At 54.4% G+C, this 13076-nt stretch overlaps 3 protein-coding genes across 3 annotated transcripts; 2 read left to right on the top strand and 1 right to left on the bottom strand.

The window, feature by feature from the left end:
* Window positions 1-240: 240 nt before the first annotated feature.
* On the top strand, window positions 241-2786 carry CTHT_0026370 (uncharacterized protein; the record flags this gene model as incomplete). The annotated part of the gene is made up of 2 exons (XM_006693032.1): window positions 241-264; window positions 348-2786. The coding sequence occupies 2 exons, from the start codon at window positions 241-243 to the stop codon at window positions 2784-2786; spliced, it is 2463 nt and encodes an 820-aa protein (XP_006693095.1).
* Window positions 2787-4419: 1633 nt separating this feature from the next.
* Window positions 4420-6765, top strand: CTHT_0026380 (uncharacterized protein; the record flags this gene model as incomplete). The annotated part of the gene is made up of 7 exons (XM_006693033.1): window positions 4420-4482; window positions 4593-4698; window positions 4770-4921; window positions 5038-5496; window positions 5589-5848; window positions 5908-6346; window positions 6406-6765. 7 exons carry the CDS (start codon window positions 4420-4422, stop codon window positions 6763-6765), a joined length of 1839 nt encoding a protein of 612 aa, XP_006693096.1.
* Window positions 6766-7086: 321 nt separating this feature from the next.
* On the bottom strand, window positions 7087-11732 carry CTHT_0026390 (S-adenosylmethionine-dependent methyltransferase-like protein; the record flags this gene model as incomplete). Its single annotated transcript, XM_006693034.1, has 4 exons — window positions 7087-7831; window positions 8611-8725; window positions 8822-9793; window positions 9851-11732. 4 exons carry the CDS (start codon window positions 11730-11732, stop codon window positions 7087-7089), a joined length of 3714 nt encoding a protein of 1237 aa, XP_006693097.1.
* Between the last annotated feature and the right edge of the window lie 1344 nt (window positions 11733-13076).

The raw sequence follows: 13076 nt of genomic DNA on the forward strand, positions 1-13076 counted from the left end.
TGCAATCTCTGGACAGAAGGTGCGGGGGGTACCAGCGTAGGCCTGGGTTCAAGCATTCCATGCCTGCGCTGGCTATACCATCTTGCTGTCTTTAGTAATTCTTTTCCTGCCTCCAGATACCCGTTTGGAGCTTCTACAACCCTCTCCTTCTCCAGATGCCGATGATCTAACCCTAGTCCCCGAACTGTCTCTCCTACCGCCAAAACCGCGATTACGACACTTCGCCTTGCGCCTGTTGCCATGTCAGCTCCACAGCATAGACATGTATGTCTCTACGCCTCTTATCTGCCTGTTGCTTGTTTTTTTTTCCAAGCTGGGTTGCTGGATTGTGCTAAAACCGGCCCCAGGTGTTTCGTGATGTGCAGGCCTTGCGAGGCGGCGTGCCCGAGGCCGGTGACCTTGCCCTGACCGACTTTCACATGATCTTCAAGTTTCCCGCTGAGTCGAGGATAGCTGCCGATTCGCGCTTGAAGAAACAGGTCAAGCAGGTGTGGTTCGCCTACCCCTTAATAGCCCACTGCACTCTGCGACCGACCCCTCCTTCGAGCGGCATTCCCTCGTCAATACGACTACGTTTCAGGGACTTTACGTTCGTGACATTCAACTTCCCCGACGACAAACAGGCTCGAGATGCGTTCGAGTTTGTACGGGCCAGAACATGCCGACTGGGCAGCATAGAGAAGCTTTTAGCCTTCCATTACACTCCTCCTCCAGGCTCACCCGAGCACAAAATCAATGGGTGGGACATCTACGATGCCCGAGCCGAATTTCGCCGACAAGGCATTAGTGAAAAGTCGGCCGACATAGGCTGGAGGATATCTACCATTAACAAGGATTACACTTTCTCGCCAACCTATCCGGCCCTGCTTGTTGTGCCGTCCAAGATCTCGGACAATACACTCAAGTATGCGGCCAACTTTCGCTCACGGGCTCGGATCCCTGTGCTTACTTACTTACATCCTGTAAACAATTGCACGATAACACGGAGCTCACAGCCCTTCGTGGGGCTCCGAATGAAGCGCAGTATACAGGACGAGCGCCTTGTTGCCGCTTGCTTCTCATCCAATGAGCATTTGGACAGCACCCAGTCGACCAATGCTGACCGTAGTCCGGCTTCCAGCCATGTCGACTTGAGTTCCGACTATGCAGAGGACGATCTGTCTCTATCAGAGACAGAACGGATGCGGATGGAGGAAGAACTAGCCGGTGTCAACGCCTTCTATGACGAGAAGACGGGTAAGCGGCTAATCTACGGTGCACAGCAACACAACTTGATTGTCGACGCCCGGCCAGCCATCAACTCGTACGCCATGCAGGCGATAGGCATGGGGTCGGAGAACATGGATTACTACAAGTTTGCAAAGAAGTCGTTCCTGAATATAGACAATATCCATGTCATGAGGGACTCATTAGAAAAGGTCATTAACGCCATCAAAGACGCTGATGTGTCTCCATTCCCACCAAACAAGGAGCTCCTGGCGAAGAGCAAGTGGCTGAAGCATATTACTGGCATCCTCGACGGTGCTGCTGTTATCGCACGTCAGGTTGGTATCCAACATTCACATGTTCTGATCCACTGCTCCGATGGCTGGGATCGCACAAGCCAGCTCAGCGCCCTGGCCCAACTCATGTTGGACCCGTATTACAGGACGATTGAGGGCTTCATTGTGCTTGTGGAGAAGGACTGGTTGTCATTCGGACACATGTTCCAGCTGCGCTCAGGCCACTTGAGCCACGAGAGCTGGTTCACAGTGGACAACGATGCACTGGCTGGAACAGCCATACGCCCCGGGGAGAGTGACGGGCGAACAGATGCGCTGGGAAGCGTTATGGCTGGCGCGAAGAGGTTCTGGAATAAGAACATTGGGGGTGAAAAGGACAAGGATACTTCTACCGATGCCGACGATACATCAGCTTTGGATGATGCCAAAGCAGGAACGGCACCCGTCAGTGAGGATCAAGCAACCAAACCCAGAGATGTTTCCCCTATCTTCCATCAGTTCCTGGACGCCACTTACCAGCTCCTGCGGCAGCATCCCACGCGCTTCGAGTTCAATGAGCGTTTCCTGCGGCGGCTGTACTACCACGTGTATTCATGCCAGTATGGCACCTTTCTCTGTAATAACGAGCGACAGCGTCGTGAAGCCAAGCTGCGTGAGCGCACACGCAGTGTATGGTCCTATTTCCTGGCGCGGCGTCAGGAGTTCACGAACGACAAATACGACCCTGTTGTCGACGACCATGTAAAGGAGCGCGAGCGGATTATCTTCCCGAAGTTGGACGATATTCGCTGGTGGTATCAGCTCTTCAACCGCACCGATGACGAAATGAATGGCGATATCAACGCATCCATTGCAACGCAGGAGCGTGTCGCGGCCTACCAAGCAACATTATCTGAGCCGGGAATCCTGAGCGCGGATAGCACGAGCTTTAGTAGCCCGTCCGAGCCCGGTTCTCGGAGTTCAGCGAGTCCTGCACGTAGAAGCCCTCAGCCACAACAGGCAGCAGGCCTCTCGCAAGGCAAGTCGATGCTGGCTAGCAGGGAAAGCATCCACGAAGCTCTTACACCGGAGACTAGGACGTCGTCTGCATTGAATCGTAGTGCTTCGACGGGAGGCATTCCTGCTACGCTAGGGGCATTGCAGGATAAACTGTCTTCTTTAGCAATCGGGAAAGGAGTGTTTGGGAGTAGCACTGGGAGCTCGAGCTCAGGGAAGCTAAGTGGTAGCAGCGACAAGCCGGATGATGAAGGCAGCAAAGAGCAAGAGATGAAGGAGATGAGCTAGAGTTGAGGTGTGTCTTTGGTGTCATGATGTGGATTCAATATGAGCGGATGAGCGATGGTTTTCTTATCTGCCTGCCTGATGACTTTTCCATTCAGTGGTTCATAAATCGACTTGAGGATTGGGGCCACGGCTCAAGATGGATAGGGCTTGGAGTCCATGATTGGTACGCTTTTCTTTTCAGCATGACTACTTGCGCAGAGCATTGCCAGCGTATTCATTTTAATCGCTGTTTTGCGGAATTACTTGATTGCTGAAGATGATGACAACCTGAGACGGGGCCTCTTGGACGACTTACATGCCTCTGTGATGTTACTATCCATGATAGGCGGGTAAGAAATTCGACACAAACACGCCAAGAACTGTAATTACATACATACGTAGATGCGTTACAGCTATCCAGTCCTGACCAGCCCCGCGTATCCCAAGCGGCTGGTCACCCAGGCTGGGAGCCTGGGACATGACGCTGGACTACAAACCTCTCCAGGTCTGAAAGTTTAGGGTTCCATTGTCAAGCCGTCGCTTTAATTGCTGCCTTGCTGTTGACTGGGAAAAGGGATAGGTAGCTTGGGCTAATGGTGTCATTCAGGCTGCTAATGTTGGGTTTTACATATGCACTAATTTGTCGAGCTCAGTCTGAGCTTCTTCTGAAGTTCATTCTCCACTTCATCTCCAGCAGCTGTGTAGCTTGTGTAGCTTTACCATAGCTGTAATAAACCCTGACTTAGTATATTCCTACCTAGGCAGGTTAGGTACCTGTAGGTAGGTTGGTAGGTAACATCACTTATCCCCTTGTAAACTTTCATTCCACAAAGCCTTAAGTACCAACAAGGGTAATCACCCACGTGTTCCACGGTTAGCAGACAAGCTAAGAAATAAAAAAAAACATAGTCGCTTGTGCGTTAACTAAAACGTGTTGTTGCTGCTGTTAAGAACCTAACTAAAAAGAGGATATCTCAAAGTCTTTGATACACTTTGCTTGCAACAGCTTGCGCGTACGGGCTATCATATCCGGACGCCTACAGGGTTAGGGGTGCTACTCTGTCCGAACCCGCTAGGGCCATTCAAACAACCCACAGCCCACCTGAAGACCCGACTGCACCTTAGTTAGTGCAGAGCTGCTTGGTGCTGTCCTTTAACCCACTCAGTGCTGTACGGCAGCCCGCAGCCTGGCTGCTGCCACTCGCCTAATAAGCATTCTGCCGTACTGCCAGGTTCCAGTTGGCGGCCCGGGGATCGCCAGGCTAAGGACACCTTAGTGGGTACCTCAGCCCAAGCACAGCGACTCCAGAGCGCCTGTCCTCCAGGTCCTCCAGGTTCCAGTTATCTGTCTCGGCCAACTGTGACACCCACTTTCCCATTGCATCACATCGCGTACCACACGACCACTCACCGTCCCGCGCGAAACCTGCAAGCTGGAACCCCCCAGCCGCTCTGCCCAGCGTCAGCCAAAAAATTCCACAGAGCTCCCCATCGTCCCTGTACGACGACAAGACCAAGTCCGACCATTTCTGCGACCACCGACGGCCATCGACACCCCCCCTTCGTCAACCTTCCCATCAACCCCGTCAACCTCGTCTTCCCCGACAACATCTCCGCGCCCGCCTCGCTGCCGCCAGTCGCCGACTCGCCCGCCATGGCTGACGCGAATGCCAACGACGAGCTTTACCCCATCGCCGTGCTGATCGACGAATTGAAGGTAATCGCCGAACCACAGTACTCGGGCGCTCAGGGCCCAGCTGTTGGGTCCTGCCGCGCCCCGCCTGCCCAGCCTGCCCTGATCGTTAACCTCGTTTTTGTCTTTGCCAGCACGACGATGTCCTGCTCCGTCTCAACGCTATCCACCGCTTGTCGACCATTGCCCTCGCTTTGGGCGCCGAGCGCACCCGAGACGAGCTGATCCCCTTCCTCGATGGTCAGCCATCTTCCCGTCCTGCACGCACTCGCACGCCCCCCATCGTTCGCTAACCCTTCTCGCGCCTGCAGAGTCAGTCGAGGACGAAGACGAGGTCCTTGTGGCCCTGAGCGAGGAGCTCGGCAACTTCATCGAGTATGTCGGCGGCCCTCAGTGGGGCCATGTGCTGCTCTCCCCGCTCGAGAACCTCGCGGCTATAGAAGAGCCCGTTGTGAGGGACAAGGTATTTGCGCGACCCCCTCTATTCTTCTCCCCCAACCACCCCCTCTCTTCCCGGAGCACGTCTGGCGCGTCGGAACCGTCCCTTTTTTTTGCTAACTCCCCTGTTCCCCTGCGCAGGCCGTTGAGTCTCTCAATAAGATCTGCACCGAGCTCTCTCCTCAGCAAATTGAGGAGTACTTCATCCCTCTGGTCATCCGCCTTTCTAAAGCCGACTGGTTTACCTCCAAGGTGTCCGGGTGCGGCCTGTACACGACGCCCTACAAGAGAGTTTCGCCCCCCGTCCAACAACAGCTCCGCCAGCAGTTTGGTCAGCTCGTACACGATGACACCCCCATGGTGCGCCGTGCCGCCGCGACCAACTTGGCCAAGTTTGTGAAGGAGATGCCTGCCGCGATTGTTGTTGAGGAGATGATACCAATGTTCCAGCACCTTGTTTCCGACGACCAGGACAGCGTTCGCCTGCTCACTGTTGACGTCCTCATTTCTATTGCTGAGGTCGTGCCCAAGGAGCAGCAGGCCAGTCACGGTGTGCTCCTCACATCGCTACGGAGCTTGATAGACGATAAGAGCTGGAGGGTTCGGTACATGATTGCCGACAGGTTTGAGAAGGCATGTTGCGCTTCGTTTCCTCACCTCGGGGGACTGTGCTGGACTAACACGGAGGGTAGATCGCCAAGGCGGTTGACGAAGAGGTCGTTGCTAGGGACCTGGTTCCCGCTTTCGTGAAGCTGTTGAAGGACAACGAGGCCGAAGTGAGGACGGCCATTGCCAGTCAAATCCCCGGCTTCTGCTCCCTGGTCGACAAGCCTACCATTCTCAACGACATTATCGGCACCATTGAGAACCTGGTGTCGGACAGCTCGCAGCACGTCCGTGCGGCCCTCGGCACTCAGATTAGTGGTCTTGCCCCCATCCTGGGCAAGCAGGAGTATGTTCTCGGTGAATATCATTGTTTCAATCCGTCCCATGCTAACCTCGAACGTTTAGGACGATCGACCACCTGCTGCCCATGTTCCTTCAGATGCTGAAGGACGAATATCCTGATGTGAGACTCCACATCATTTCAAAACTGGATCTGGTCAACCAGGTCATTGGCATCGACCTGCTTGCCCAGTCCCTGCTCCCTGCTATCGTGCAGCTGGCCGAGGACAAGCAATGGCGCGTTCGGCTGGCCATTATTGGGCATATGCCCCTTCTTGCCAGCCAGCTGGGTGTCAAGTTCTTTGACGAGAAGCTCAGCCAGCTGTGCATGGGATGGCTTGGCGACACTGTTTTCTCCATCCGCGAAGCGGCGACTCAAAACCTTAAGAAGCTTACCGAGGTGTTTGGTGTTGAGTGGGCTAGCGAGGCCATTATCCCCAAGGTTATGGCCATGGGTGGTCACCCCAACTATCTATACAGAATGACTACATGCTTCGCCATCTCGGTATGTTGAACTCTTTATTTTTGGTGTCATCTGGCCCTTCCCCTTGCTAACTTAAACAGACGCTGGCCAGCGTCGTCACCATGGATGTGATCGCCAAGTCGATCCTCCCCATGCTCGAAAAGATGGCGAGTGACGAGATCCCCAATATCCGGTTCAACGTCGCCAAGACGTACCAGGTCTTGATTGGAGTTCTGCGTCGGCTGCCCGACCAGGGTACCATCTATACCTTGGAGAAAGCCGGTGCCCCCTTTAGCCCGTCGCCCCGGGGCCAGCAGCTCATTGACGATCGCATCATGCCGCAGCTGGAGAAGCTCCAGAAGGATGAGGATGTGGATGTGCGGTACTTTGCTACCATGGCCGCCGCGGCTGCGACGGGCCAGAATGTGGGTGGTGGGGAGCCGATGAACACGTCACCATAGACGATGACGAAGAAGAGAAGAAAGAAAGTTTAATGACGAAGCAAATCCTCGTTTTTGTTGTCCTGCTTCTCGGCCGTCTTTGTTCTTTTGGGTTTTGCTGCGTGTTGGGTCAACGAGTGAAACCGCACTGGCTCTCTGACATGGTGTCGACGTCTCTTAATGTAGCGGACTCACACAAACAACCTGTATAGAGGAGGAAAGTAGCATGATGCCATACAACACACACAGACACAGACACATAAACAAATTCGAAACCCCGTCCACCCCCTGTCGGTTGTCCTTAGTTCCCGTATTCTACCTTATCTATCCTATCTATGCACTCTAAACCGCAACCTTTTCAAAACACAACGTGCTAATAGTTTGTCCCTTGACTCCCCCAAAGCTGAAACTGGGATAGTCTATCCTCCCAGCAACTTTAAGCCTCTCTCCACTTGCTGTAGGCTCCGTCTTGACCTCGAACCAGTCCTTCAGCTCCGCTTCGGTCCAGTTGCAACTCGTTATCACAAATATGCCCCCTGTCCGCAACAACGACAGTACCCTCTGCCCATATCCTTCATTTATCCTTCTCCCGCGGTCATCCTGCTCCGCAGAGAGCGAAATCGCGTCAAACGTGCCCTTGTCCAGAACCACATCAAACCCTTTGCCCTTCTCCCCATCCTCGCTCTTGGGGATAATAACGTCCAGATCCCCCTTAATCACATCCCACATCGCAAACTCTACTCTCCCATACTCTGCGTCTCCCCCCTCTTCCTCCTTCCATCTCCTTTCCCGCTCACGACTCACCCCCCTGGCGAGCTGCACGCTCTTCTCGCTGTAATCTACTCCTAACAACCGCCCGCGCCATCCACTCTCCGCCAGGGCACACAGCAAACTACCGTTTCCACAACCCAGGTCTATTATATTGACAGCTTCAGAGTAAGGATTGATGCCAAAGTCAGAGAGGGCATGCTCGTCGAGGAAAGAGACGATTTTCGCCTCGGCATCGGAATCGTCGAACCAGACTGTGCCCTCGTCGGCAGGGTTCTCGGAGTGGTTTGTTAACTCGGTAGTATAGAGGGCGTCCCAGCTGTGCATATAAGAGTTAGCAATGGGATTCAGGACAGGGAGATTGGAAGGAATAGAGGAAAGCGTACTATTCTTTTGTCCCCAGCTTGGAAGGGGGGAGGTGGGGTGGCGTGGATGCACCGGCGGGAGTAAAATCTGACATTTTAGAGCCTTGGAGGTCTGGTTGTGGTGCGGAATCGGATTCAGATATTTGATAGATGTTGGAGCTTTGGCTCTTGGAATTAAGTTCAACACCAATTGGAGTATGAGCCTTGGGGTTGTATATCAAGTCTTTATGGCGGGGCAGTTCGTGACAGACAGCCAGCAGACAGCAGATGGAGGGGCAGCTCGGCAGCAGATTAGGAAGGCGGTGAGCTTGATAAAAATAACTAAAGTTGCACAACCCATTAATTATCCCCATCACACACCACAACCCCAACTTCAACAGCCTTGGCGGGTCTCATTCAGGGGCATACACAGCGTCATATAATCAAGACAGGAAATGACAATTACCTAGGTAGATACCTGCGGAAGAGCCATCACCTTCACAGGCAGCCCCTCCTATGAAATGAAATAACCACAAAGGAGAAAAGCATGTAGGGCCAGGGCTCATCTACATATCCAGCCCCCCACCCGATACCCAACAATCCACAAGGTAGGCAGGTATCATCCATCCGTCCCTCAACCTAACCACACACTCCTCTCCATCTTCACCATACATACCATGACCATTGTGGAAAGAAATTGTGCAGGTGGAACGCAAAAATCCCACTTATCCCAAAGCCCAAAGACTCAACCTACAACGTCCACACGGGCGCCTTAACCAACACCTGCCTTCCACGCACTTCAACTGAGACAAATCCAGCAAAGCGCACCTTAGGCTGTTGGTCCTTCGCCTGCACAGAAGAAGAAGACCCTATTTGTAACGCCGCACCATTAGCACTACTCCCCTTTCTACTCAGAGCATTATTCTTCCCCCTTCCCCGCGAAATGCTCGACCGTGACAACGTACCATTGTTGTTGCTGGTATTATTGTTGCGCCGAGAGTCCTTCCCAGGCTGCTGGTCCTTTGAAGCAGAAGAACCGCTGCCACCGCCGTTGGTGCCAGCGGTATTACCACTACTATTATTATTGTCTTTACCTTGGGCCGAAGCGCCCTCTTCGCTTTCTTTGTTCCCTGAGCCACCACCCTCCTCACCTGCATCAGACGGACGCTTCTCCAGCGGCGGCAAGCCTGTCTTTTCGATCTCCATGAAATCAAGGTTAACAGGAACTTCGGGTAGCGGGTAGGTAATAGCGACGTCGCGGCTTTCGAGCGGTAGGTTGCTTGCGATGCCAACCGCCAACTCGATAATCATGCTAGCGCTACCTTCAACACCCGCTGGGGGAGGATCGTTCAGATACTGAAAGAGGTAGCCTGTGAGATTGGTAGTTGCCTTGCGCGTGTAATCATTACGGTACTCCCGGCTTTCTGCACTACGCAGGACGTCCTGCAAACCCTCAAGCGTCGTCATACGCCATGTAACGATCTTGTTGGTCAGGGCATCAAGCTCCTCTTGGCTGTTGGTATGGTTGAAGCTCCGAATGTTGTATTCGATCTGCTTCAAGTGCTTGCTTAATTCCGGGTCCAGGCCTGGATGGAAGCAACGGCTGAAAAGCTCGTCCACAAGCCATCGAGTTATGACCGCGCGCCCGACAGCTGTCATCTCCTGCTTGCCAGTCTTGAGGGCGTCGGCGCTAACGTAAGGGATGAGCCATTGGGGGATAGAAGCCCAGTCTTTACGGATGTTGAAGGCCAGATTGTTAATCGCACCATTCAAGCGGTTGAAGCGCGTGGTATACTCATTGTCATCCAATGACGTGCGACTTTGCGACATGCGCTGGTTGGCAATGGCGTTCTGAAGCTGCTCAACTTGGGCATGCAAATGCTCGATCTCCTTCTTGCCATCGAAATAGAGGCGCTTGACGTTTTTATACTTAGTGACTATACCCAGCAGTCAGCTTCATTACCGGCCGAACAAGCAAATGGGGAATCTCATACGGAGTTCCTTAAACGCCTTCTCTGGATCTTCAGCGCCACGGTCACCGGCAGGCTGCGCCTGTTGCGGTGCAGGCTGCGGCGGCTGGGGACTGTTGCGCCCTTGGACATCTCCCTGTTGACCCGGATTCTGCGCGCCCACATTCTGAGGTTGGTGGGGGTTAAGATTGGTCTGCTGGTTCTGCCTGTAGCCAGAGGGCGGCTGCGCTTGGTCGCGCATGCCCCTATCCACATCCTGGGACCGTCGCGGCGGTGGTCCTCCGCTAGCTGGTGGTGCCATAGCTTGCTGCTGCTGATGTTGATGCTGTTGCTGCGGTTGCTGGGATAGGTAAGCTTGGGCTACCGGTGACTGAACCTGGAATCCTTGTATCTGGCTGTTAGTAGCGATACGCTGATCAGAATCGGTCACTGGTGATTCATGCGACAACTGTGACACAGCTTCAGAGTTGTGCTGTTGCGGCGCTTCCAAGTACCCTGAGTACGAGGGCTGTGTGCCGCTTTGGTACTGCGCTGATTGCTGGGGGTTCGCAAACTGGTGCTGTTGTGCCTGCTGCTGTGGCTGTTGAGTATTGGCGTCGTAAACAGCGTGGCCGTACTCCTGGTGTTGATGACGCTGCGACTCAGGAGGAACCTGACCAGGACTCTGAACCTGGCCTTGCGGTTGGCGATAGTCCTGGCTTGCTCGGTAGAGCGATGACGAGTCCACGTCCGAAGAGGGGACAGACCGAATCGTTGGATGTTGGATGCTCTGTGGGTTCTGGTAATGCAACTCCTGGTCAGATCTGTCAATGACGCACGACTGGCGATGCTTGTAGCCTCCTACACTTTGTTGGGATGACGGCTGCTGGGCTCCAGGAGTTTGGTTTTGCCAGTCAACTTGGTTCTGCTGCTGCTCAAATGAAACCTGGGACAGCTGCGAGGGGCTGGTGCGAATGGCCGGAGGGTATGGATGCGACAGACTCCTGCGATTTGAGTTTCTGCGAGTCACGCCTGACGACGAACCGTGGGAACTGCCAGACTGGGGCTGCTGGTGATCCTGGCCACGAAAGATGTTTCTCAATATTCGTCGCGTCGATCCCCCAGACTTGGCCCTGGGTTGAGGAGGGGCTGGCTGCTGCTGGAGATACGGATCTTGGTTAGATGTGGCCGTTGGGGAGGAGAGACTATTAGGGAGATCCTCGTAAGAGGCAGAACCTGGGGGCGGTGAACAGGGCTGGTACTGCTGCTGGTGATGGTACAGCTGAGTCGTGGCGGGGGTATTCTGCGAAAAGCGATGGGATTGCGATCGCGTTACCTGATGAGCAGAGTCGTCCGACTGGCGCGGATCGTAGGCAGAGCCCGAGACACTGTTGGAGTGGTGCAACTGTTGCGGGATATGGCCGGGATTCGAGGAGGCAGCAGCGCTATTGGAGTAGAATCCCGGCTGGAAGTGCTGCTGGTGTTGCTGCTGCTGCGCGGGGACTTGCTGGTGTTGCTGGTGTCCCGCCTGTGGCGAGTGCAGCGACGGCGACTGTGACACTGGTGCTGGTGCGTGACTGCCTCGAGCACTGAGGCTTCCAATTGCTCCTGCGTTACTTGTGCCCGCGCTCGTGTCGGGCTGGAAGGAATTACTGGAGCTGTAGGCAATGTTGGACAGGTTTGAGGCAGGAGGGTTGGAGGAAGCTAAAGGGGGATTAATTAGGTTGGACGGGTTGGGCGAGGCTGAGGGGGGAGCGCCTGGTGTCCCCGGGTTCGCAGCAGGAGCAGCTGCGCGCTCACCTCCTCCTGCTGCACTGGAACCTGGGGAACTCTGCTCGGCACCACTTGACCCAGCCGACCCAATAGACCCAACCAGGTTGTGCTGCGACCGGTTGTTCCTCCCAGACCAATGTATCCTGGATGGCATTCTAACTGAATGCGCCAAACGACGTCAGACAAGCTCAGACTCTTTGTTCAGGTCCGGATTCTTAAATGGGACATGAGGGCAGGACAACGGGCAGGTATGGCATAGTGGACAGTATAATAAATGATAGAAGTGGGCTTTATGCGGTTATGGCCCAAGGGAAACTGGGAGAGCTTGAAGACGCCAAAGACCAGCAGCACTCTGGCTGACAGTTGGGCGGGAGGGGGGCAAGCAGACAGCTACTTAGCTGTCCTTCTCGCCATACACAGGCGCGGGGGACGGGCCCCAGGCCATCCCGTCCTCCAATCCTTCGAAGATGTCCGCCTCATCTGATGCGATGCGCGGCTAACAGTCTACCTAGGCGGTGGGCGATGGGAGGGGCACGGCGTCGTAGTGCCGCAGTGCGGGGGAGAGCAAAGACCAGACGAAAACGCAAACCTTAAAAAGCCGCAGCCGCAAATCGGGCGCCCGCGAGGTCTTCGAGGAATCAGGAGGCAAGGCAATCACTCGGGTCCGGCAAAGGGCGAGGATCAGCAGCAGCGCGCAGCCAAGGAACCAAGCAAGGAACTGGACAGAGTTGTTAGGTGACGTGACCGGGACTGTCGTGTAGTGTAGACGGTACTGCAAGCGTTCCAGGCTCTGGTGACAACTCCGATAGGCTCACGGAGCTAACAAGTCCAAGGCTCAACGGTGCGGTGGAGGCGTAGAAGACAAGAAAACTTCGCCCGGTCAGCGCCTGGCTGGATCCTTGATGACTTGGGACCTGGGGCGGAAAGGAAGGCAGAGCGAAACGAAATCGCATTTCGGGGGTTGCTAAGTATCACTTCTAGCCTTGTCACTAAACTGTCTGCGCTCGGCAGCGGGCTGTTTGACCCCTCATACGTGCATGGCGCACCGCAGGGTTCCAATGCCTGCTACGGCTGGTCAAAGGCAGGGGTCTCTTGCAGCGAGTTCGACCTCAACGATTCCGAGATAGCATTGCGTCTGCTGACGCTCGAGGCTGTGCTACGCGAGGGTGGGTTTACACAGTAGGTTGGGAACAAAATGGTCTTTTGCTCCGTCTGTCCTCTCGGTCACTTTCAAATCAGAGAAAAACGAGCCCCAATGTTATATACGGTCCACTAAAAGTTTTTTGTCAAGACTTACCTACCTACCTGCTTACCTTACCTGTCTATGGACTCGGAGATGCATAACGAAAAGAGGGTATGTAACGGAGCGAAGAATGCCCGATGACATCCCTCCATAAAGAACTCCGCCTCCCAGACATCCTCGAATCCGAACACCTGTCCTGATTGCTCGGGGTTTGAAGGTCAGAGCTCTGCTGAGGTGCTTGTTTCCGCGTCCATT

Source organism: Thermochaetoides thermophila (genome assembly GCF_000221225.1).
Source record: "Thermochaetoides thermophila DSM 1495 unplaced genomic scaffold scf7180000011816, whole genome shotgun sequence".
In the NCBI taxonomy this organism is placed as follows: domain Eukaryota; kingdom Fungi; phylum Ascomycota; class Sordariomycetes; order Sordariales; family Chaetomiaceae; genus Thermochaetoides; species Thermochaetoides thermophila.